The sequence below is a fragment of the Thamnophis elegans genome, chromosome 13 (genome assembly GCF_009769535.1).
Source record: "Thamnophis elegans isolate rThaEle1 chromosome 13, rThaEle1.pri, whole genome shotgun sequence".
Lineage (NCBI taxonomy): Eukaryota > Metazoa > Chordata > Lepidosauria > Squamata > Colubridae > Thamnophis > Thamnophis elegans.
The window spans coordinates 20181945-20206289 of NC_045553.1; the positions used below are offsets into that span (position 1 = coordinate 20181945).

General features: G+C 48.0%; 2 protein-coding genes across 9 annotated transcripts in view; one reads left to right on the forward strand and one right to left on the reverse strand.

Annotated features, from left to right (window-relative positions):
• Window positions 1-2443, forward strand: part of VAMP8 (vesicle associated membrane protein 8) — a 13520-nt gene extending 11077 nt beyond the window's left edge. Inside the window, exon 3 of the mRNA XM_032228982.1 lies at window positions 1586-2443. Coding sequence (XP_032084873.1) covers window positions 1586-1729 — 144 coding nt within the window. The 3' untranslated portion in view covers window positions 1730-2443. The remainder of the gene's footprint in view (window positions 1-1585) is intronic.
• LOC116516479 (PH and SEC7 domain-containing protein 4-like) overlaps window positions 2371-24345 on the reverse strand; it is a 26441-nt gene continuing 4466 nt past the window's right edge. For 6 of the 8 annotated variants that reach the window (XM_032228974.1, XM_032228971.1, XM_032228975.1 and 3 more), the window contains exons 3-17: window positions 22313-23398; window positions 21054-21162; window positions 19971-20403; window positions 19511-19708; window positions 18484-18564; window positions 17619-17731; window positions 15913-15971; window positions 14903-14992; window positions 13525-13568; window positions 12120-12280; window positions 11780-11850; window positions 8337-8482; window positions 6462-6606; window positions 6100-6243; window positions 2371-4942 (exon numbers count right to left, since the gene is read on the reverse strand). In XM_032228974.1, coding sequence (XP_032084865.1) covers window positions 4694-4942; window positions 6100-6243; window positions 6462-6606; window positions 8337-8482; window positions 11780-11850; window positions 12120-12280; window positions 13525-13568; window positions 14903-14992; window positions 15913-15971; window positions 17619-17731; window positions 18484-18564; window positions 19511-19708; window positions 19971-20403; window positions 21054-21162; window positions 22313-23299 — 3030 coding nt within the window. In that variant the 5' untranslated portion in view covers window positions 23300-23398 and the 3' untranslated portion in view covers window positions 2371-4693. Of the gene's footprint in view, window positions 4943-6099; window positions 6244-6461; window positions 6607-8336; window positions 8483-11285; window positions 11851-12119; window positions 12281-13524; window positions 13569-14902; window positions 14993-15912; window positions 15972-17618; window positions 17732-18483; window positions 18565-19510; window positions 19709-19970; window positions 20404-21053; window positions 21163-22312; window positions 23399-24345 lie in introns of those variants that run through there. The other 2 variants (XM_032228980.1, XM_032228977.1) reach the window with 2 other exon arrangements.

Genomic DNA, 24345 nt, shown 5'->3' on the forward strand with positions numbered 1-24345 from the left:
GCTGAGGACTTCTGGGAGTTGAAGTCATCCAGGCTTAAAGTTGCCAAGATTGGAGACCCCTGGTCTAAAGTGCCTTCGGCATAAGCCATACGGGCTTTGTGATAAAAGTTCGGCAAGGTAAGGTGAAATAACCTATAGGGAGAAGGGTGGGTTCTCCCTGCAGCTCAGTGTCGGGCTCCCAAATAGCATCCAAAAGTAAATCAGAGTCCAAGGCAAAATATTGCTCAACTTTCCAGTTGATGAAGAGAGCCATGTTGGCACATCTGGGAAAACCTGAATCTGAAAGCTTCCTGGTTTTCCCCACCCAGTTGAAAGTTCAAGATCCTGCCCCCACACCCACAAGTCCATCCCATGGTCCAATCTTCCACTGCCATGCTGGCAGTTCCACCCATCCAGTTCCAGTTAGGTGCAGAGGTGCAAAGACAAAGGATGACCTTGGCTTTCTAGAAAGAATTTTTATCCATGACTTTTTGTAGAATCCTGGGCCTGGAAGGGACTTTGAGGTCTTCTAGTCCAACCCCCTGCTCAGGCAGAAAACCTTATACCACTTCAGACAAATGGTTGTCCAATTTCTTCTTGAAAGCCTCCAGTATTGGAGCATTCATAACTACTGGATGCAAGATGTTCCACTGGTTAATTGTTCTCACTGCCAGGAAATTTCTCCTAGGTTGGATGTTTCTTTAATAAACTTCCATCCATGCTTTTTGTCCTGCCCCCAGGGGCTTTAGGGTGACCCCCCTCATCTTTCTGACTGCCCCTCAAATACCGCAAGACAACTATCATATCATTCCTAAGCAGGGGTGAAATCCAACAGGTTCTGACAGGTTCTGGAGAACCGGTAGTGGAAATTTTGAGTAGTTTGGAGAACCAGCAAATGCCACCTCTGGCTGGCTCCAGGAGTGGGGAGGGAATGGGGATTTTACAGTATCCTTCCCCTGCCGCGTCCAAGCCACCCCTACAGAATCGGTAGTAAAAAAAAAATGAATTTCTCCACCGCTCCTAAGCCTTCTGTTTGTTAAGCTAAAGCTGGATGGAGTTTCTGTTTGAACAAACCAGCTATGTTTACACACTATATTTAAGCTTCATGACTGAATCAGTCCATTTTGTGGGTTCACATATTACATTGAAAAGGCCTTATCTGCACAATGTACTAAGACAGACGTAATGCAAGATAATATCGTGCATAAATACGGGCAGTTTAATAGACACGGTTGATTGTGTTGCAGACCCTCTTTGGCTCCTGGGCTAATACATTTTTTTCTTTTTAAAGATGTTAACTCCTTCTTACAGGGGCCTGGGGGGCATGCAGGAGCCACTCTGTATGCTCACCAAGCGTGTAAAGGTTGGGTAAGCGTTGGTATTCTTTTTTCTCTGCCCCTTCTAGTTTTATATTTTTCCAGTTTGTACCTTTTTACTGGGAGAGTTGTAATTTTAATAAAATTGCTATTATAAAAAAAAAAATGGTCAGCCAAAGTAGGCGCCTGCCAATATATTTGCAACTGAAGCCTCCTCCTCTCCCCGGGTTCAGGGAGGGCAGCTTCTCTCCACCTTTGGTAAGTGACGTTGTGCATCTTTTTCTACACAGTCAGAACACTTCAAGACAACCTCACAAAAAGTGGCTCGGAAGTACTGGTGGAAGAATATCAAGATGATTGCGATCATCTGCGTCATTGTCGCCATCATCCTTATTCTCATCATCCTGCTTGCCACCGGCGTCATCCCGACTTAAGTTTCTTTCCCCCCAATGGACTTTTCCCACTCATCATTCTCACGTGTTCTTTTTTAATTTTGCCCCCATTATCCCCTCCCTGAATAGACGAAATCCTTAACTGAATCAAATGGCCCTTTGCCAGAGGTCCCCATCAAGAGGTCCAGGGTGCCTCCCCGTCTGTCCCCATAACCTCTTTCCCACGCCAGGACCAAAAGACTCCAGGGGTCGCCCTTTCTCTCGGGGCCACGCCAGGGTCCCTCAACTGCACGTGTGAACTTAGCCAGAGGAAGCAGAGACTCTTTCTGCTTTGATAAGGGGTGGCCAAGCTTGGCAACTTTAAGACTTGTGGACTTCAACTCCCAGAATTCAGCTGGCTGGAGAATTCTGAGCGTTGAAGTCCACAAGTCTTAAAGTTGCCAAGTTTGAAGACCTCTAGCTTAGATGATTCCTACCCCACACAACATGCTAAATTTCTGAGTCTGCAAGTGCCTTCACTGATCCTTGGAACGGAGCTCACCAGCCTTTTCTAGTTCCAAAAAAGTTTGGCCAAATTTCTGGAGGTGGCAGAAAGCTACCCAGGGAGGACTCCGACCTTATGCGGCCACTCTGGGTATTCCTTCCCTTCCAGGAAGCCTCATCCTCAGATCTCATTTTGCGTGCCTTTCATCCTCCTGGATGGAGACATGAATGACTGGAACTCACCTGGCAACATAAAGATATTTCTGAAACACTCTTTTAAAAGAAAAACGAAGACGAGTGGCCAGTTCAGATTCTCTAAATTTGGATTTCTCTCTCTCTTGGGAGTGTCCGTTCCTGGAGATGTCGGTTCTGAAGGTCAGGACAGATGGAGGTCCCGACTTCTGCAGTTGGAACCCCTGGGTGGCAGAGAGAGAGTGGCGTCCCTTCTGATCAACTTGACTCCCTTTGATTGGCACGTAGGCTTCTTTCAGCTACGGCCTTTTCTGATCTAGTGCCTCTGATCGTTGAGAAATTTCTTAAGAGATGTTTATTCACTTTTGCATTTGATTTACTAACTGTAATAAAAGTATTTATAAATCATTGGCTGCTGCACGGATCTGTTTAGAAGGAAGCTGCCTTGGGGACTCGTTTCAAGGCATCTGAGTCCACTGCATTTCACACACACTGTTGCCAACGTTTGGCCACCTATTATCGAACGTATCTAAGAACATTAGCATCTCTAAATGGGGCCTGGGAATTTCCCACCTTAGTAATCCCCTTGCAAAGTAGGCTTGCAATTGTCTGATGGAAATAGTGATTATAAACACCTTATAATTATAAACACCTCCAGCAGCAACCTAGGCAATGAGACCTGTATCACAAATACTGACAAGACTGGGAAGAAATGCTTAATCCTTATTCCAAGAATTATGACATTGCTGCATAGGTGGTGCACCCAGTGGTGGGAGGGTGGCTGCCGGTCCGGCCATACTGGTAGTTGCCTTGAGCAGCTGAGAGTGTACCAGTACGGTGGCTCGTTTGGCCCATGCGCCTCCCTGCGCTCTATAGCTGTATTTATGCCAGAAACACACTGTGCATAGCGTGCAGTGCCTGCGCAAGCCCCAACAAGCGGTTGTCGCAGGGGCGGTGGATTGCGCATGCGTGCACAGTGCACGTCAGGCGCGCGAACAGACTGCGATCAGCATACCGGTAGCGATGGTAAGAGCAACCCACCACTGGTGTATACCACAAACCCCCACCCTCCACCCAAACAGAGGAAGTAGATTAGAGAGTAAGAGTCAATCCTCTCTTATTTGTGACACCCCTCAAAGTACCGGAAGACAGTTGTCTCCCTAATCCTTCTCTTCAGTAGGCTAAGCATACTAGCTCCATTCATCATACAGTTTAACCTCCAGATCCTTTATTGTTGTCGCTGCTCCTTTGCACACTTCCCAGGGTCTCAACATCATTTTTATGTTGTGGTGACCAGAACTGGATGCAGGATTCTGAGTGTGGTCTCACCAACCTTGTATAAATCTCGATTCTGTCCCTTGGTTGATTCAGCCCAGGATTGTGTTGGCTTCTTCTGCAGCTGCAGCACATTTGCTGGCTCATAAATGGTGGCCCATTGAGGCAACCAGATCTCTCGCATAACAACACATACCAGCGTCTGCACTACACTGGGTTTGTGAGTAAATGGTGGGGGGTTTTTGGGGGGGGGATGACAGCAGACCAGGGCAGGATGAGAGATGCCATTTTTAGGAAGATAGACAGGCCCAGACCGGTCAGATTTCTCCAAAGCTATCAGGTTGCCTTATTTCCCCTGTAGGTATCACGTCTAGGGGTTCCCAATGTCTCCAAGGATGAGATGTGCAGCAAGAAAAGGAAGCACCTCCCAAGCGCACAGCCCCTCCTCTAACAGAGGGAGGGAGGGAGGCAAAGGTGGGTTCCTACTAGTTCGGCCAAGTAGGTAGTAACTTGGCTGGCCACGCCCCCAAATTGGTTCTATCAGCGGCACTGGAGGCAACACCATCTTTTTTGCTTCTCTGCATGTGCAGAAGCAATTTTTTTACTACTGTGCATGCACGCATAGAATGCATCAAGCGCGCGTGTGCCCGAAACGCCTTGAGCAAGCCCGCCAGTAACAGAAGCCGGAACCCATCCTTGGAGGGAGGGGTTCAAAACACTCATCCAGAAAAGAGTCCTGGGCCCTCACCCTTCTATTCCTTTTATTGCACACAGACTTCCAGTTTGCCCTGAGTAGCCAGAGAGGATTCTGAAGGGAAGGGAAGCTGAGTCCAGCAGCACAGCTGAGTAGCATTTCCAAAAAGCAAACCCAGAGCTAGAATCTGGAGACAGCCAGAAGGGGCTCCAGGCTCGAATCTGGGCGCGGAGTTCACCGTGTGCTGACCTAACCGAGCGTCCAGCCAAGGCAACTGCTAACCACCCTGGCTTGAGCTAAGCGCTCTCTGCCAACGCTCCTCCTGCATCCAAGGACAACCCCAAAGAGGCCAGGAGAGCCGGTCACAATAAGTGCCTGTTGCGCTTTGGAATGATCCTGCGGACGGTCCTGCGTTCCGAGATGTTCCGCTTCACTTTGGCCCCCCCAGCCGGAGGCCCCTCCACGTTCAGGGAAGGGCTGGAATGGGACTTCTGCAAACTGGGACAGCTCTCAACCATGGCGGCCAGCCGAACTTCCCACTGGTCCAGATCATCTGAGCTGCAGCCAAGTTTCACCTCCAGGAGCTTCACGTATGTCTCATAGCGGCGTTTCTGCACAGGGGTGAGAGGGGGCGAGAGTGTAGCAGCGGAATCTGGTTCCATGGCGGGAAGACAGGAAGCCGCAGACGACCCTTCGCTAGAAATACTGCACTAGAACATTACAGACAAAGCTCCCCTCGGCTTGGAACAATGCTAGGATACTATTTTGGGCATAGATTTTCTCCCTCTTTCGTTATCCCACAGACAGAGACGGCCACGGCAAACATCTCCCTCGTTTACAATCTGATATCTAAAATTCTGTATTCATGGTGTGTAGGTAGGTAGGTAGGTAGGCAGATAAACAGATTAGATAGATAGATGATTGATAGATAGATAGATAGATAGATAGATAGATAGATAGATAGATAGATAGATAGATAGATAGATATAGATAGAGTGTGTGTGTGTGTATAAAGTGTTTTTTCTTCTGTCAAAACACCTGGTCTCCCCAAATATGGGAAGGAGAGGGAGCATACTGCTTCCCTTTTGCCTTTAAGCCGACTCCAGGAGCCTTCCAGACAATCGCTTACACAACAAACCATTTTGTGTTAACCGACTGCCTGGAAGGATCTTGGAGAGGAGCTGAAAGGCAAAAAGTGAAGCAGTATGCTCCCTTCCATATTTGGGGAGACCAGGTGCTTTGACAGAAGAAAAAACAATCACTCCCCTGGCTCAGCTGATAAAAAGAGGAGAACTTGTAGCTTAGAGGTTAATACAACTGCCTAATAGGTAAAAACAGCCCAAGTTCGAATCCCAGCAAGGGTATGGCTAGCTGATGAGAGCTAAATAGCTTGAAATAGATCTATCCTAGTCTCCCTTCATTTCTTTATCAGCAAAAATATTTATATTTTATGTATTTATATTTATATATACTTTAACAGATAACTAGAGGTAACTAGAGGTCGTACAGAGGAAGATGAGGTTCTGAAAGATAACAGCCACGTGAACAGAAAAATGGCCAGGGACAAGTACTGTAGAGATATGGATCGGCAAACTCCTTCCCCAGAAAAATGACGCAGGCGATTCTCTGTGTGTGTGTGTGTGTGCATCATTTAAACTCTTTTTTTGTACCTCCCACTATAGGAAAGGGGTCACATGAGGATGGCCCTCCCCAACAGAACAATCCAACACACACAAACCCTTCTCCCAGAAGGGCCAACTTGGCTCACCTCGTAAAGCAAGTACTCCTTTCTGAGCTGGTACTCCTCCAGATCCCTCCCACGCCCACGTTTCTCTGGCAGATTCCGCTGGAGCTCCATCAGTTCATGGGCCACCCTGTCCATGCAGGATTCGTGGGCCAGGTGCTGGTCTTCCTGCAGGGACAGGGAAAGGTTGCAGCCTTGCCTCAAGCCAGGTGCCCCAGTTCTCTCCCCCCACCTAGACCGTTGGCTGCGCTGAGCTGTGCAACTGGGACCCCCAAAGGTGGAACCACGCTTCCCCCTTCGGTCCTGGCATTTCTTAGAGACTTCATCTAAACACTCTGCAGAAGGACCTGGGATGGGACCCTTCCATCCCCCAGCACTCGACTTACTATGGAATTCTTGCAGGGAGTAATTGGCAAAATGGGCCTTATGAATTTCTTTTGGGAGCCCACTGCGGCAGGGAAAGGTGGCGCAGAGAACATGGCTGCCACAAGGTTGATGCGAGAAATCCATGAAGTCATTTCTTCGGGAGTTCTAGAAAAGTAGAATTGAATTTTGGGATTAGCCCCAATTTGGGGGATTAACACAATAAACCTTGCCATAAATGGGTAATCCACAATCTCTCCAAAATGTTTAAAAGCAGCCCAAATCAATATTGGGCATGAAAGCATCTGCTGGATCTCTACCTATACTAATTAAATCGGTTTATGGGATCGCAGCTCAATAATCGGGATCAATACACACTCCTGATCGCTTTGGCCAGGCTGCCCACCGGCACCCCTTCTGTTCCTGAGAGTCCCAAAGCAGTTTTTAATAAATAATGAGTATAAATGCAAAACAAATGCTGAATCATGCAGATAATTCAAAGGGCATCATGAGCCTTTAACCACTAGGTTGCTAGAATTCTGCAGTGGCCAATCTCCTGTAAGACCAGAAATGTTTGGTCTGGATAAAAGTTAATGGATTTTTTTTCTAGAGGATTTTTAGGGTGTAATTCAAGTATCTACAAATAAATTTGGAGATCCTGGGTAAAATAAACTAAAAGGTGGCCTTTTTTCTTAGGAGGTCCACGCAGTCAAATCTGTGTTAGCTGTCAAGGACATGAAGGGTCTCAACCCTTGCTTCGGTTGGGAAAAGGAAGAAGACAGTCTTTATGGTCCTCTTTATACACCCCAAACCCTCTGAACTGAGAATTATTTAATAGATAACACATCAGATCTTTTACATGGGGGCATCCTGCTTCTCCCATTTGATTAACACAGCTGAATATCCATTAGGAAGAATCATCCCATCCCAGCTCAATTTTCCTTCCAGGTAAGCTTTGGGGTGCCGTTTCCTTGGCAACAGGTTTGAAGTAATTTGTCATTTCCTTCTTCTAAATGGTTTATTTCCCTGCCCTGTTCTGGCCAATAGTTCCATATCATTCTTTGGAGTCATCGTCTGTCCGTCCCCCCTCCCTACTCATCAGGTCCAATTTTGCTAAGTCTTTTAAAGTCAGCTGTATCGTTGTTTCATCCAATGTTAAATCAATTTTCCTCTTGGACCAAATCTTTTGTTTCTACTCACAAAATGGAAACAAAAACCCCTGCTGCACTGAATAGCAACAAATCGCACACCAATTGCACTATGTGTGTATGTCAAAATGGGTGTGTTGGCGATTCCCAGCCACTGGGCAATCTGACCCTCCCCTCTGGACCTAGCAGCAGCCACTTATCTGCAGGAAGAAAAGGGGGAAGAAAGAAGAGGGAGGGGAGGGAAAGGGAAAGGGAAGGGAGGAAGGGTCACTGCTAAATTCCAATAAGGAAATTCAGTGGGGAAGTTGACAGGAAGTCAGAAGTTGTTCCCAATCCCACTTATTTTTTTGGTCCATCTGTGATTGTTCTGTTTCTCTGTTTAGGTAAGGAAATCTCTCTGAAACCGACCTCGGAAGGATGGAAGGCCGAGTCAACCTTGAGCTGGTCAGATAAAACTCCTGGCAGTGGGCAGAGTCAGCCTGCAAAATGCATTCTAACCATGCGCCACCACAGCTCATAATAATAAATTAATAAACAGGCAAAAAACCAAACAAACAAATAAATAACACTTTAAAATTTGGGCATGGTGGAGAACCCAAGAGACATGCCCAGGCCCATACTAAGGAGTTCCATAAGAAAGCTAGAAAAGGGCTCTCATTTCTTATTTGTAAGTAATCTCCACTGTTCTTCTGCAGAAGACACTGGGAATGATGGCAAAGGAGAGCTTCCTTGAGGCGCATGGGAACTCACGGGGCTTGGAAGAGGAAGATGTGCCAGTCTGCAGTCTGAAGCCGGAAGACATGTGGCCGTTTGGTGTATTTGCTGGCTTTTTCTGCCAGGGCATGAGATACTCCAATGAGCTCCTCTGAGCCAGACATCTCCAAGTGCTGCTCATCCTGCATGGCAACGAAAAACAGAAGCAAACTGAGCATCCATCCAGTCAGTCCTGGGAGGGACAGATATGTCCATGCTGCAAGGGGAGATGTTTGCCCGGGGAGGGAGGGGGGGGAGATGACATACAGTTGTGAACACGCACCAACCTCCCTTGACACCACTCTCTGCTCTCCAATTTAGCTACTTGTGCCCTCTTCCTTCTCTGTAACAGTCAATGTTTCTCAAGCTTAGCAACCTTAAGGTCTCTGGACTTCAACTCCCAGAAGTCCATTTGAATTTTGATCACATGATCATGGGGTTGCTGCAAAGGTCATAACTGGGAGAAATGGTCATGTCACATTTTTCAGTGCTGCTGTAACTTTAAACAGTTGCTAAATGAACTTGTAAGTTGAAGACCACTTATATACAGAAGCTTTAACTGATACTTCCTGACAGAACAATTGATCAGTGGAACAACTTGCCTCCAGAAGTTGTAAATGCTCCAGCACTGGAAGTTTTTAAGAAGAGGTTGGACAACCATTTGTCTGAAATGGTAGAGGGTTTTCCACCTAAATAGGGGGTTGGACTAGAAGACCTCTAAGATCCCTTCCCTCTAAGCCCAGGGCAGGGGCGGGGGGTGGTGGTGGCAGTGGTTATTAGGGAAAGTCTCGGAACTCAGGTCACTGTGCCTCAGATAGGCAGGTATGAGTCCCTTTTTGTGAAATGGAGCCTTGTAGTTCAGGTGGACCTTTTTGTTACGTACCTGTCTCCCTGCTATGTTTCATCGGCCCTGCCGGAGCTGCTGAATGTGTTAGCTGGATTGGCGGTTGATTTCCCCAGGCTTATGATCCTGGGGGATTTCAATCTGCCTTCCATTGGCGAGATATCCGAGTCAGCTTGGGAGTTCATGGCTTCCATGACGGCTATGGACCTAACTCAGTTAATTCAAGACTCCACCCATAATGGGGGACGTACGCTCGACCTGATTTTTGTCTCTGGGCAGTGGATGAATGATGTAGATTTAGGGGATATTTCTATCCAACCTGTGTCACGGTCGGATCATTTCCTCATCAGGTTTGACTTCCATACTGCTACCCCTCACCGCAGGGAGGTGGATCCGACTAGATGCTTCCGCCCCAGGCGCCTGATGGACCCTGAAAGGTTCCTGATGGAGCTTGGGACTTTTCCTGAATCCCTTGCTCACAACTCGACCGAAGCCCTAGTGGAAACCTGGGATAGGGCGGCCACTGGGGCTTTGGATTGTGTTGTGTCTTTGCAGCCTCCAGAAGCGTATCGTCCGGTCTCCAACCTTCGCTTTGTAGCAAAGGTTATCGAGAGTGCGGTAGCACGTCAGCTTCCCTACTACCTGGATGAAGCTGTCTACCTGGATCCATTTCAGTCGGGTTTCAGGCCCGGATACAGCACGGAGACGGCATTGATCGATGGTCTCTGGCAGGCTCGGGACAGGGGCTGCTTCTCTGTCCTGGTCCTATTAGACCTCTCAGCAGCTTTCGATACCATCGACCATGGTATCCTACTGCGACAACTCGGCGGGTTGGGAATGGGGGGCACCATTTTACGGTGGTTCTCCTCCTACCTGTCGGATCGGTCGCAGTTTGTGTTGACTGGAGAGCAGGGATCGACCCCGAGGCGCGTCACTTGTGGGGTGCCCCAGGGGTCGGTTCTCTCACCCCTCCTGTTCAACATATATATGAAACCACTGGGTGAGATCATCCGTGGTTTTGGGGTACGGTATCATCAATATGCTGATGATACTCAACTTTTCACCCAAACGATGCCCTTGACGTGATGTCCCGATGCCTGGAGGCTGTGCGGATCTGGATGGGGAGGAACAGGCTCAAGCTCAATCCCTCCAAGACTGAGTGGCTGTGGTTTCCGTCATCCTGATTTGTGCATCTTGTTCCATCTTTGATGATAGGGGGAGAAATTTTAGCCCCCTCAGAGAGGGCCCGCAATCTGGGCGTCCTCCTGGATACGCGGCTTAGTTTAGAAGAACACCTGACGGCCATGACCATGTTCGCCTGGTACGTCAGTTGCGCCCCTTCTTGGATCGGGATGCTCTGTGCACAGTCAGTCATGCCCTTGTCCTTTCTCGCCTGGACTACTGTAACGCTCTCTACATGGGGCTGCCCTTGAAGAGCACCCGGAAGCTTCAACTGGTCCAGAATGCGACTGCGCGGGTTATCATGGGAGCACCTAGGTGCTCCCTTGTTGCACCCCTTTTAGGCGGCCTGCACTGGTTGCCGGTTGTCTTCTGGGTGCGATTCAAGGTACTAATTATGACCTTTAAAGCGCTCCATGGCTTAGGCCCAGGATACCTGCGAGACCACCTACTGCCACCGGTAGCCTCCCACCATCCAGTGCGATCCCACAGAGTTGGCCTCCTTAGGGTGCCGTCGGCCAGACAGTGTCGACTGGGGACCCCCGGGGGGAGAGCCTTCTCTGTGGGAGCAACTTCCCTCTGGATTGAGCTGCCCCCAGAGCTTTCTATAATCCCCGACCTCCGGTCCTTCCGGCGCGCCCTAAAAAGTTGGCTTTTCCAGCAAGCCAGCCTGGCCTGAACAAAACAAAACAAATTATTGATCATTGTTAATTTTAATCGATTTTTTAAAAATGTTATTGTTAATCCTAATTGGGTTTGTTTGGGATATTCTATTTAATTTTTTTTAAATTTTTTGTAATATGTGTTTTTTAAATGTTGTACGCTGCCCTGAGTCCTTGGGAGAAGGGCGGCATATAAATCCAATAAACCAAACCAAACCAACCAAACCTTCCAACTCTGCTATTCTATTCCTATTCCTATTCTATTCATTTCTATTCTAATCCTTATTCTATTCTACTCTACTCTATTCTTATCCACTATCTATCTCCCTCTATATATCTTTAACTACTTTAAGCTCCAAATCCCTCTTTTTCTCCTTTGTTCTCTTGAAGATGACAATCATCCCGTCACTTTGATTTTATCCAGCATTTCACCTTGTCTCTAAGCAGTGGGGCCACTCTTTCTGTCTCCCTCCAGTTGCCCTCGTTTATTCTTCTACAGTCCCAGAAACTCTGCTTTCCCTGGGTTTTCAAAGTCTTCTGCCATCTGTTTGCAGCTCTTTTTTGACATCCACCGATCGGTGGTTAAAGAACCGTTGGCAGAGAGCAGAGGTTTTGAAAGCCTCCACCGAGGGAGGATGTGCTGTTCTGAGACCGATTCTAGCAGCCACCCCTTCAGGGGATTTCCCCCACAGGCTGCCTGTCAACCACTCCCAGCACACAGACTTCCGCCTGCCTGCCTGCCTTGTCCCTCTTACCTTGAGGAAGTACAGCACTGTCCCCTTCAGCATAGCATAGAATGTCTTCCAGCCTCGCTTGCCCCAGGGAGCTACAGGGAGGGAGGGAGGGAAGGGCATTCAGTTGGTTTTCTAGCCGGTTTGCCTCCCCACTTCCTCCAGTTGCAGTCCAGAGGGTTTGGCGATTGGATCTTGACTGCTTGGGGATGGCCTGGGATTTCTGCAGAGGGTGAGTGGGCAAGAGAGCAAGAGCCAGGCCCAGAGCCCCCAGACGGCTCCCATGAGAGACCCTGCTGGCCCCTCTCTGGCCTCTGCCAGGGAAAGGAGACCTGCTCATCCAGGGCCACAACCGGCCACTCACTTTTCTTGCCATCGGCCTCCGCATGCACCTTACGGGCAAGGAGACCCTGCTGGTAGACTTTTGCCCCAGGGTCCTGCCACGCCGTCAGGAAAGGGTTGGTTTTCCTCTGGCTGTTTGTGGGACTCAGGAGTGTCCTTGCGTCCATTGTGTCTTCCTCATCCCTGGAGGGGAGAAACAGAAATTTCGCACAGGCTGCATAGAGAAAATAAACACGGAAAAGAGGAAAAAAAGGCTCATTTTGGAAGACTTAATTACACTAAGAGTCAAAAGAAGAGGGTGGGGGGAAATCTGATGGATGGAAGAAAATGCTACCCAGTCTTAACCTGCAGATGCCTTTTAAATTTAGAACCAGTTTGGTCTGGTGGTTAAGGCACCAGGCTAGGAAGCAGGTGGCTGCGAGTTCAAGTCCTGCCTTAGAGCCGAAAGCCAGTTGGGTGTCTGTGGGCCAGTCCCCATCATCAGGTGGGTTGTTGTGGGGAAAAGAGGAGGAGGAGGAGGAGGAGGAGGAGGAGGAGGAGGAGGAGGAGCAAGGAGTGTTGAATATGTTCGCCTTGAGTGATTTCTAAAAACAGCAAAGTGGGATAAAAATTAAATAAATAATAAAAGCAAACTTAAGAAAGTATGGAAGACACCCACTCACAATTTGGGAAAAACAATTTGTGTTTTTCTGTCGTGCCACTTGGGCATTAAACGTTCTGGGGAATCCTGAATTTTTTTATTTTTATTTTTTCCTTTCAAATACATTCACAAGTATACATTCTTGTAAGTACTATCAACATTTATCTATTAACATTTATCACCATCTTCTTACAAATATAAAAAACAGAGTTGGTGTCATTTTCTTGCCACCCCGTGTCTCCATCTTATTTTGCCACAAGCCTACTCCTTCTGTCTTCCCAACCTCCCTTCTCTGCCTTCTCCTTTCCTCCTCTCCTCCTCCTCCTCTTCTTCTTCCCCTCTCTTTCCCCCACTCCTCCTCTCTCCTCCTCCTCTCCTACTCGTACTTCCCCTCCCTTACTTCCTCTGCTTTACCCTTTCCTCGGGAATCCTGAAATCTTAAGCGCCCTCTTCCTTCAGCTGATTTGAAGTTGGGAAATATGATTTGGGCCTCCTCCTATCCTTTGAGGCACGATTTAGACTTCCTGTAGGGGCAAACAAGGTCTTCTCCACCAGGTTCTCCTCTGTTCCCTTTCCCTTCTCCTTCTTGACAACTCTCCCTACAGGCTGAATAGGTAAAACTCCTGAATTACAGACCTACTCACAGTAGCCCACCCACCCAGCTTATACAGGGCAACCCCCTCCCCATCTCCTTTATAAGGGCTTCCATGCCTTCTCTCTTTGACCTCAGCCCTCCCTTCGGCTTCCTCAAAATTCCCCCCACCCCCCACATATTGCTTTTACTTACGTTGCCCATTCCAGTTTTTCATGGCGGATGGAGTTGTACAATGCCTGGAAAGATAGAAAAAAGGCTGAGCTGTAAGCTTTCTTCCCTGTCTCTAACCCCCGTCCTCCAGGAAAAGCTCCCTGCCCCCCACAACTGCCACTTTGGGGGCTCTGTCCTCAAAAGTACCGCCAATCCTTCCTCAGCTATTATCAGCTGTGAAGCTGGGAGCGGCCACCTTTGCGATCTGCAGTCCTCCGACTGACTGGGCAGATGTCGCCAGGGGTGTGAATATTAGGGGTAGTCTCACCCCCTCCCTAAGCCCAGGCCCTGGATCTCACTAGTTCTTCATGGAGGACTAGCTGGGGGTCCTTCATGTGCCCCCTGTCAGGCCTGCAGCCATCTTTTCTTTTGGGTCTTTGGCTTGCCACACTTTCTATTATTCTGCTATGCATTTTCTATTGTGGGAACATGGGAAGGGGGATTGTACGGGGCACAGTGGTTAAATGCAGCACTGCAGGCTACTTCAGCTGACTGCAGTTCAGCAGTTCGGCTGTTCAAATCTCACCGGCTCAAGGTTGACTCAGCCTTCCATCCTTCCAAGGTGGGTAAAATGAGGACCCGGATTGTTGTTGGGGGTGATATGCTGACTCTGTAAACCGCTTAGAGAGGGCTGAAAGCCCTATGAAGCGGTATATAAGTCTAACTGCTATTGCTATTGCTATGTAGCCATAACAAAATTCTTTCTAGAAAACCAAGGTCATCATCCTTTGTCTCTCCACCTCTGCCTGACCGGAACTGGATGGGTGAAGCTGCCAGCATGGCAGTGGATGATTGGATCATGGGATGGGCTTGTGATGTTGGTGGCAAGATCTTGAACTTTCAACTGGGTGGGGAAAACTGGGAAGCTTTCAGATTCGGGTTTTCCCAGATGTGTCAATATGGCTCTCTTCATCAATTGGAACTTTGAGGAATCCTTTGCTTTGGCCTCTGATTTACTTTTGGATGCTATTTGGAACCCTGACACTCCCTTTGTCCTCTGGTGGACAGTTGCAGAGGGAACGTGTGGCTGAGCCCAAAACACTAGTGTCCTCACAGGCCACCTGCTGAAGTTGATTTTCCTCCACATAACAGCTGATGGAGAACCTTTGGAAGATCCTGCTGTCACCTTTAAGAAATAACCCTTCCTATATCTTATATTTTTCCTGTTAAGTGGCCTTGAAAGTCAATAAAGTTGGGATATAGACATTCTAACATTGACACCGACCACCCAATTCTTTTGGGAGAAATAAATTGCTGAATTAGAGCTCCAAGGCTTTCTCTCCATTGACCATCCTGGCTAGAAGTGAGGTTTCACATCTGCTGGTCCACAGGTAGTCCTTTCATTGGAAGCTACACCTACCTTTAGCAGCTCTTTGGGAAAGTCCTTGCCATCATTTAGGCCTGCGAGGTTCACCACGAAGTCCTGGCAGCTCATGCTTCGGCCGATATTCTGGTTCCAGAAGGATGTAGATGAGAGAGAGAGAGAGAGAGAGAGAGAGAGAGGGAGGGAGGGAGGGAGGGAGGGAGGGTGGGTGGGAGAGAGAGAGAGAGAGAGGGGGGGGAGGGAGGGGGGGGAGGGAGGGGGGGAGGGAGGGAGGGAGGGAGGGAGGGAGGGAGAGAGAGAGAGAGAGAGAGAGAGAGAGAGAGAGAGTTGTTGCACCGTCCATAATGTATATCTAAACAAGAACTGTCAAGTCAACCTGGGCCTGCGGCAGAGGTGGGTTTCTACCAGTTTGCACTGGTTTGGCCAAACCAGTAGTGGTATGTTGACCTGGGTCGCAGAACTGGCAGCAACCGAGGCTTGCCATGCCCCCAAACCGGTTCCCTGGTCACCGTGGCCATTGCCGGCAAGCTTTTTAGTCCTTTTTTAATGTTCTGCGCATGCACAATTTACAATTGCGCAAAACATGTTTACAGGTAACTGCACACGCACACACAGCGTGCGTCTGGCGCACACCAGGGGTGGGTTCCAGCTTCTTCTACTGCTGGTTCGTTTGGGTGCACACACACTTCGGGCAGATGTGCATTTGATGCACGCTATGTGCGCATGCACAGTAGGTAAAAAATGCATGCACAGAAGCAAAAAACCAAGATGCCAGTGCCTACAGTGCCACAGATAGAACCGGTTTGGGGGCGTGGCCAGCCGAGTTACTACCTGCTCGGCCGAACCGATCCAAACCAGTAGGAACCCACCTGTGACGTGCAAAGCAAACCGTAATGCCGGCAGCAACCCACCCCTGGTCTGTGGGTACCCTAGCCCCTCTCCCACAAATATGGCCATCTGAATATTTTTTCTCTGTTCAGAGACTGTAAAAGGCCCAAGTGAGGGAAGGTGAGCCAAGACTCCTTCCTCTTGGGGAGTCTCCTTACCTGTCCATGCAAATCGGTGTTGAGGAGCATCATGGCACAGGTGAGCGTATGCACGGCATCTGCAGAAGAAAAGGGGGTTCAAGAGAGATTCCACCGGATTCTCCCACAACTTAATTGGAAATGTCAGCAAAATATCCTCCCAGGGATTTGACTCTCCATTAAAACAAAAGGCCAGAGAACAGGAACTGAATCTTAAGACTTGGCCCTCAACCTTCAGACGTTCTGTTCTCTATTAGATGAACCGGAAGTGCTGGTTTCCTTCTTCTCACACACAGACATTTTGTGGTATTCTTAAGAATCCCGTTCTTCCAACAGCCACTGTAACTCTAAAGTCCACCCCTCTTGCTGCTAGTCAATCTCTTCTTTCCTTCCCTTCCTCCTTTCCCAGCATTACAGCTTTTTCCAGAGCAGGGGTCTCCAACCTTGGGCACTTTAAGACTTGTGGACTTCAACTCCCAGAGTTCCTCAGCCAGTAAAAGCTGGCTGAGGAACTCTGGGAGTTGAAGTCTACAAGTCTTAAAGTGATGCTAATGTTCCTGGTTTTAAGGGAAGGAAATAAAATGGAGTGTAAATGGACCACAAAAAGAATTGCTTTGAATAAACTCAGAGCGGCAAAAAATAGGACTCCTTGGTAGGAGAAACAAATGGGTAAAAGTGTTCCAGAGGAACTTCAGTTCCTAATCTAAAGAAGGACTAAAGGTGACATGACACCAGTACTTGAGGGGCTGCCACAAAGAAGAGGAGGTCAACCTATTCTCCAAAGCCCCTGGAGGCAGGACAAGAAGGAATAGATGGAAACTAACCAAGGAGAGAAGCAACCTGGAACTAAGGAGAAATTTCCTCACAGGGAGACCAATTAACCAGTGGGATAGCTTCCCTTCAGAAGCTGTAGGTGCTCCATCACTGGAGGCTTTCAAAAAGAGACTGGACAACCAACTGTCCCAAATTGTATAGGGTTGGGCCTCCAAGGTCCCTCCCAGCTCTATTCTAATTGATTGATTGATTGACTGACTGACTGACTGAAAGCGCAACAGTGAACAAGCTCCAAGAGAAGACACTAATCTTGTTAGCCCAAATTCCAGGAGATGGAAACCAGCTGCCGAAAAGGAGTATTTGCTGGTTGCCTGAAACCACCCAACTACAGATAGGGAAAGAGAAACCTCTTTCTATATACGGTATGCTTGAAGGGAAACAAGGAGAACTGGTCTACTGGCTACCAAAGGAAAATGACAATAATATACTGAAAGAGGGAAATTCTTCAGTTCCGGTTTTGAGCCTGACTTTTCTCTAATTCAGTTGGAAAAGGAAGCATCCCATCTCCGTGCCGCTTTCAGGGCCAAAATAAAAACAGGGTAACCAGTGGAGGGTTCCATCCGGTCTGGTCGTACCGGTAGTATCCGGGAGCAGCTGACAGCGTACCGGTATGGTGGCTCATTTGGCCCATCCACCCATCTGCGTTCTACACCTGTTTTTAAAGCAACCAGCCAAATGCACAGCATGTGGTGCGTGCACGAGCCCCAACAAGCAGCTGGGTGTCACAGAGGCAGTGGATTGCACATGCGTGTGCAGTGCATGTGCGTGAACAGGACGCGTGGCTCCATGAGCAGCGTACAGGTAGCGACGGGAAGAGCAACCCACCCCTGAGGCTAACGTACAAGAGAGCTGGAGCTTATTACGCCCTGCAAGGGCTGGGATGAGGGTCTCACCCGGACTAAGAGAGGCCTCGGGATTGCAGCAGTGGTAGCGCTGAGAGAAATGCATCAGGATCCGCTCCCGCTCCTGCGTCTCCCCGGTCAGCACGAAGGATTTCAGGAAGGACCTGCCAAGAGGAGGAGAAGGTCAGAAGAGGCCCCAGGAGCAGCAGGAGGCCTGGGGAAGAGCCACCCTCACAGGGGAATGGGGCCAACTCACTGCAGGACAAGTTAACCATTCTATTTAATTATTTAAAATAAACAAACATTATTTTGATTTCATTCTGTCCCTCCTCTCGCATCTTTTCTTTAATGAATCTATTCCACCCTTTCTTTGATATTAGTGAAGGTCTTGTCCCAAAATGAGTTGGCTGTGGAAAAATGTCATGGCTGCCCCCACCCCCACCCCCGCCTCAGGGCTCCCATCAGGCCTGGGGACAATGCAAGGAGGCTGATGGAGCTGAAATGCTGAGGCTGGGAGGGGCTTCTATCTTCGCCACGGAGCTTCCTTTTAATCTGCCAAGAACTGAGGAGGCTTTAGAACCAACCGCCTCCGCTCAACGGTTTCAAGGATTTTTTCTTGCATTGGGGTCCTTCCCCACAGGTCCAGGAAGGTCTCCAAACCAAGCAGGCCTTGACCCAGAGGAGAGCTGAAGGAAGAGACCGCTCAATCTTTTCTTTCCAGCCATCCCTCTGTTACTCCCCAGCTACTCCAGCCATTTCCCAAGTGAGCTGTTGGCCTCCTGGGCTTGGGAGAGGGAAGGGCACCCTCCTCCCTCCTCATCAGGGCGGGCAGGAAATACGCATTCGGCCATGGACTACGAAGTTTCGCTTCCCTTCTTGAGAATGGAAAGGCAGCCCAAGGCAAGGTGTCTGTTACCTCAGGGCCTGATCCAGCGTTTGCTCAGAGAAGCGGAAGAAGGAGAGGTAGGCCTCAGCAACCATCTGGCTGAAGGTGTTGCTGTGGACAAATGGAGAGGAAGAGCTCAGAAACACCCCAAACATACCACGAGAACCTCTCGGTCTCCTCTTAGGGGTCCCCCACCCCTGCCTGGCTCCTAAAGCGGCCTCTTCCCCACTCCATGTCCCATGACCGAGGAAGATCCATCGAGGCCTATGCAGCAGTCCAAGCCAAAAGAGAGAGAAAAGGCTACTGCCACCTCCTTTCAGCCCCTTTGGCCCTGACTTTTGCTGCCTCCTCCTAACATTTCCCTCAGCTGGGCGCTCTGTCCTTGCCATTTACTTCTGGACAGCCAAGCTCTGCTGCTGGGGCTGCCTCAGAGGACGGCAGATTTTACTCTGCCACCTGCTCCAAACACCCTCCATTCTTAGCTTTCAGTCAGCAGAAGGCCTGGAAATGCATTCGCTTCTTCTTTGGGTGATGAAGGAACAACTTAAAACTCAGTGTGGTGTGGAAGAGTAGGAGTAGAAGAAAGGGAAGGGAAGAAGGAAGGGAAAGGAGAGGAGGAAGGAAGAAAGAGATAAGGAGAGGAGGGTGGAAGGGAGAAAAAGATAAGGAGAGAGGGTAGCAAGGGGAACAGGAAGGGGGAAGTGGGGGAGAGGTATAGGAAGAATGAAGAGGAAGGAGAGGAGGAAGGAAGAAAGTAGAGAAGGGAGGGAGAAAAGAAAGGGAAAATAAGGTGGTGTTACAACAGGAGGAAGGGATTGCAATTAAAGCAACCCAAACTTATACTATAACCAATTAAATGAAATAATAATGTATAAGAATGACAAATGTAAAGAAGAATAACAATTATGGGAATGTATACTTAAAATGGTAAGAGAACAAAAAATAAAAAAAATTCTGGGGGGAAAAACTCAGGGATGTGGGTGTCTCCATATTGTGCAAGTAATAAAAGTGACAAACATTCAAATCCCCAAACGGAAGGCGTTCAAGGCAGTCTTACTTCTTCCGCAGAAAAGCAGCCACCTGAGATTTCCTGAAGCCGTCCAGGTGATAGAGGCGAGCTGCCAGCCTGTGTGCCCCGGCCAGGTCTCCAGAGGTGCCGTTGGCCAGGAGCAGGGTGCCATTCGGTTCTGCCGGGACCTTGGCAGGCAGACTCCCCCCCGTTCTGCCAAACTCCCCCGCAGGTTCTTCAGGGCAGCTGCAGAGGGTGGAGAAAGGGAGACAGGGGCCTTTTGTCATCACCCGGGGGAATAAATGCCGACACGTGAACAAAGTCGCCATGAGGCAAGAAGGCAGGCAAACTCTCTTGTGCCTGCAGGGCAAAAGCCACAATCTTGATTGTGCCCTCCAGATACCTGCTGGGTGGCACCTGGCAACGAGCCCACCTTCCCACCTCGGCAGGAGGATGTTGGGTGTGGTGAGCCAACTGCCCCAAGAGACAAAAAACAAGGCATCCTTACTATAACATGGGCTCTTCCTCTCCGCCTTTCGGCCTCCCATCGCTTTGCATAGCTGGCAATTCCACCATCTTGAGCCTTTCTACTGAGCCGCCTCGCTTCCTCTCTACACCACAAAGTGGGATGGAGCACACATCTGCTCCGCTGACGTCCTTCTGTAGAGAGGAAGTTCTTTCAGGCTCCTCTAACCATATGCAGGAAGAGGAAGGGTGGCCATGGGGTGATGCTTGTGGCTCAGACCTCTCTTGCTGCAGATTCTGCTCTGCAGCAGGAGCTGAGGGGACCTGGAAGTTGGAGGTGATGCAGCAACTCCCCCCTGGAGGTGTGGGCTGGGCAGGGGGGCAGCTCTTCGTAGGCTCTTGCAGCAAAGCAGACATCAGAGAAGTGCTGGAGGCAGAAAACAGCAGGCCTTCCGCCGGCAAATATGCAGATGGCTCTGTACGTGGAGGAGACAAACATGTCAGTCACCAGGTGGTTTGCAAGACAGCAGCCTCTGTTGCGCTGTGCAGCCTAGAAAGCCCCGTGACAGGGCAGGGCGTTGTCTGATGCTCTTAGAAAGAGTGGTGCCACTTTCTTACCCTCTCTCCTCCTCCTAATTCCCTTCCTCCGCTTTACCCTTTCTTCTTCTCCCTCCTCATCCCCCCTCCTTTCCGTTGTTGCCCTGGCTTATTTGCTTTTTCTGACAGGTTCTCAGGGTGGCATTACAGCGATCCCAACTTTATCTTTTCATACCAATAATTTTCTCTGTTTACATTTTATTTCTAATAAAAGAGGAGAAGGGAGGAGGAGAGGGGAAAGAGAGGGGAAGAAGAAAGAAGGAAGGAGAGGAGGAAGGAAGAAGGTAGGGAAGGGAAGTTAGAAGATGGAAAGAGAAAGGTGTTGCAAAGCAAGATGGAGGAATGGGGTGGCAAGGAAGTGACCCAAACTGTATTATATATACATATGTGTGTGTAAAAATGAATATAAAAATGAATATATGATGTACAAATGTTAAATAGCAATTATAAGAATGTATTTCTAAGAATGAAGTTGAAAGGGAAAAATAAAAACACTTTTTACATTGAGAAAGAGCGGTGCCAGACTTACCCGGAGGAAGGCTTTCCAGAACCTCCCCTGGGAGGGGATCCAGGAAACATCTCCTCGGAGGGGATCCAGTGAGGCTTCCCAGAGCATCTTCTCGGGGGAGATCCTCATCCTGGAAGATAAATTTTGGTAGTCACAAAAGGCGGAGGAAGCTGACAACATGAACAGCTGCTGGCACACACACACACACACACACGCCCCACTCTGTGCCCTGCCTTCCTGTACATTTCCACCAGGAGTGGGTTTGCAAGCATTTCCCAAGAACTGTGCAAAGGACAATGGCTGCACATCAGCAATAGGGGAGCAGAAACCGAATCAGCCCGACCTGGTGCAGATGGGCCTGCAGATGGTTCTGATGATGCTTTGTTGAAGGTTAAGGAGATGGTTTTGTGGAAGAGCTTCTCTATGCCATTTGCCAGGTAGAGGGTCTATTCAAGCAACTGCTTCGAGCTTGCTTTCAGAAACTGTTCTTCTGCTGTGTCAGGGTCTCAAGGATTTCCAAGGCAAGAGGTCAGATACCTGGGGTTGATGTAAGAGTAGCCCTAACAGTGGCCTACACCTGCATGCTGCGTTAATAGTGAGCCGAAACAAGAAAGGGTCCTAAGTTTGGGCAAGGGGGTCTCTTCCAACTTGCAACATCAGTGTTGCCACAATGGTGCTGAGGGATAGGGAGGAATAGAGATAGCTGGGGTTTTGTAGCCAAAACAAAATAGTTTCCCCTGAGAACCAAGGTCATTCCCACAGGTTGCTGAAGAGAGGAGGAGTGATGTTTCCAAGCAACTGGGCAGCACCTTGATTGCACCATGTGACTGATTGTTTGGGAAAAGGGAAGAAACTTTTAATTAGGTGAAAACGGTAGGAACCTTCAGAGTCGGTTTTCACCAGCCTGTGCCAATACGATACATTCAATAAACCTGTTCTTTGAGGAACCTGCTTGCCTCAGAGTTCTGTTTGCTATGGGTGTATTACTTGGAACCCTGACACCAGTGCTGTTAATCCTGGCCCTGAAAGAGGCGCTGGGCAGCTGGTGGAATGCATTCTTTTGTTGGGGAAGACTGGACCTAAATAGGAATTAACGCTCCAAATAAGTTCATGTAAAGCCACAAGCAAATATGGTAGGAGATGAATACTCGTGAGTCTATTACCATAGAAGCACTGAGAGCTTCTGTATCAGAGACAAATTCCTTGTGTGTTGAATTACACTTGGCCAACAAAAAGTTCAGTTCAATTCAATTCAAGCAGCAATAGGAGACCTCTCTTACCTCTGAATCCTCTGCCAAAGAGCAGGTGATTTCGAGATCTTTTTCTGTAATCAACAACGGAGAAAAGGAGCGATAATGGGGCACATAGCTTGGGAAAGAATAGCTGGATGTGTGCTCATTAGCATCTGGATCACAGACAGAAAAATAATTCCTGGCCACAGGGCTCATTGCCGCATTGGCCTGGGAAAACAAGGCACCATTGTGGTTTCCAGCGTCCACTTCACTTTTTACTTTTTTCTCGTAGTTCTCTGTGGAAGTTTCCCTTTCTGGTTGTGACCATGGGACTTGTCCTTCAAAAGTTCTGGTTAAGTGAGGACTTTCCTGAAAGAGTGGGTTATTGAAAAATAAACATTCAACCTCCTCCTCTTCTTCCTCCTCCTCACTTTCTTCCTCGTCTTTCTCTAAATTCTCTTCTGGCTCCTCCTCACTATCACTTTCCAGGAGTAAAGGTTCGTCAATGGTCGCTGTGTCCAGGGATTCAGAATTCACACCGCAAGTCTGCAGAGGTTCTTTCTGCCTGTCCAACTCCTCTTGAAGGTCTAAGAAACACATTTGAGCTTGTAGAATACCAGCCCAAAAAACAGACTGGGTAGCATCATTACTACACTTATCCTGAGTTTTCAAGTTTTCTATCGGCTCGAGAGGCTGTCCAAATCTCTCAGAGAAGTCCAAGCTTTGTGAAACAGGGTGGCCCAGTTCAGGGTGCAATACTTCAAAATTATTTTGCATTAACACTGGAATGGATTTTTCAGAAAGGGGTTCATTCCTGCAGTGAACACCCTCCAACCTGTCCTCTCCAAGAGCCAAAGGAGGAGGGGTAGCAGCATTTCCAGCCTGGCAAGTTCCAGAAAATGCAAGCAGATCCCAAGTCTGTTTCAAGCACTCTCCAGAGTCAGAGCTCACTTCCTTTGTTCTGTCGTCAGATGACCTGTCCATCACGTCTGAGGTAGGGGAGCGTTCGGGGTCCTCCATTCTAGCATTGACCATGAACACTTTCCCAGAGCCAACTAGGGTTCCAACCTGATTTTCAATAGGCCGAGAAACATGGGTCTTTTAAAAGCAATCTCCACAGTTCTCTTGTTTGACCTGCAGAAGAGAAAATAGAAACATATATTCTGGTTAACACTTGCTCCAAAGGGATAGTTTCACAGTCTGCTTCTGACTTTCTAGAATGAGAAGCAAGATCAAAATATTTCAAATATAGAAGTAATGAAACAGATCGATTAGAAAAAGAGCCAAAAGTTGCCAAATATAAGCTGCTGGAAAAACAGACCCTCGTGCCAGTGTAAACTCCTGCAGATGCCATCAAAGAAGTTGCTAGTCCAGGGAAATGAGTGGAAAGAAGAGAATATGAGAATATGAATTTCCTGAGAGGCTAAGAGAACATGGTTGAAAGAAGAAAGAAAATGATTTACTAGTAGAATAGAATGAAACTTAGTAAATATAGCCAACGGTATATATTCAATAAGATGTGTGGGATATAGATTAAAATTAAACTAATTAAATGAAATGTTTACTATATAAAATTAAACTTGAGGGTATGCATTATTAATAGTAAAACAGAATAATAGATGGAAATGATATGTTAATTTGATTAACTTTGAGAGGCAAAAAGGTATTGTTTATATATTAAGAAAAAGATTAAATTAAGCAGGAGAATATGGAATAAAAAGAAGATGACTGAAATGTAAAATGGAAATATGATGCAAAATGTCATATGCGTAATAGAAGATGTAAAGGAGGGGGGAATCAGGACATTTTTTTCATAAAAGAAGTTAAAATATGTAACAAAAAAAGGAGTTGCTAGTCCATCTGCATTTTCCACATCAATATTTAGGATGTTATCACAATAAATATAATACAGATTAATATAGATGAATCTATGAACTAAGAACGGGAAAGAGAAGGGAAACCAAGTAGCTATTAAAGATCCATGAAGCATATTCATTGAACTGTTATCTTTTATGGCTCTCTGGTCCTAGTCGCACCTCCCCACCCACCCCAATGCTCACCCATCCCTTATCAAACAATCT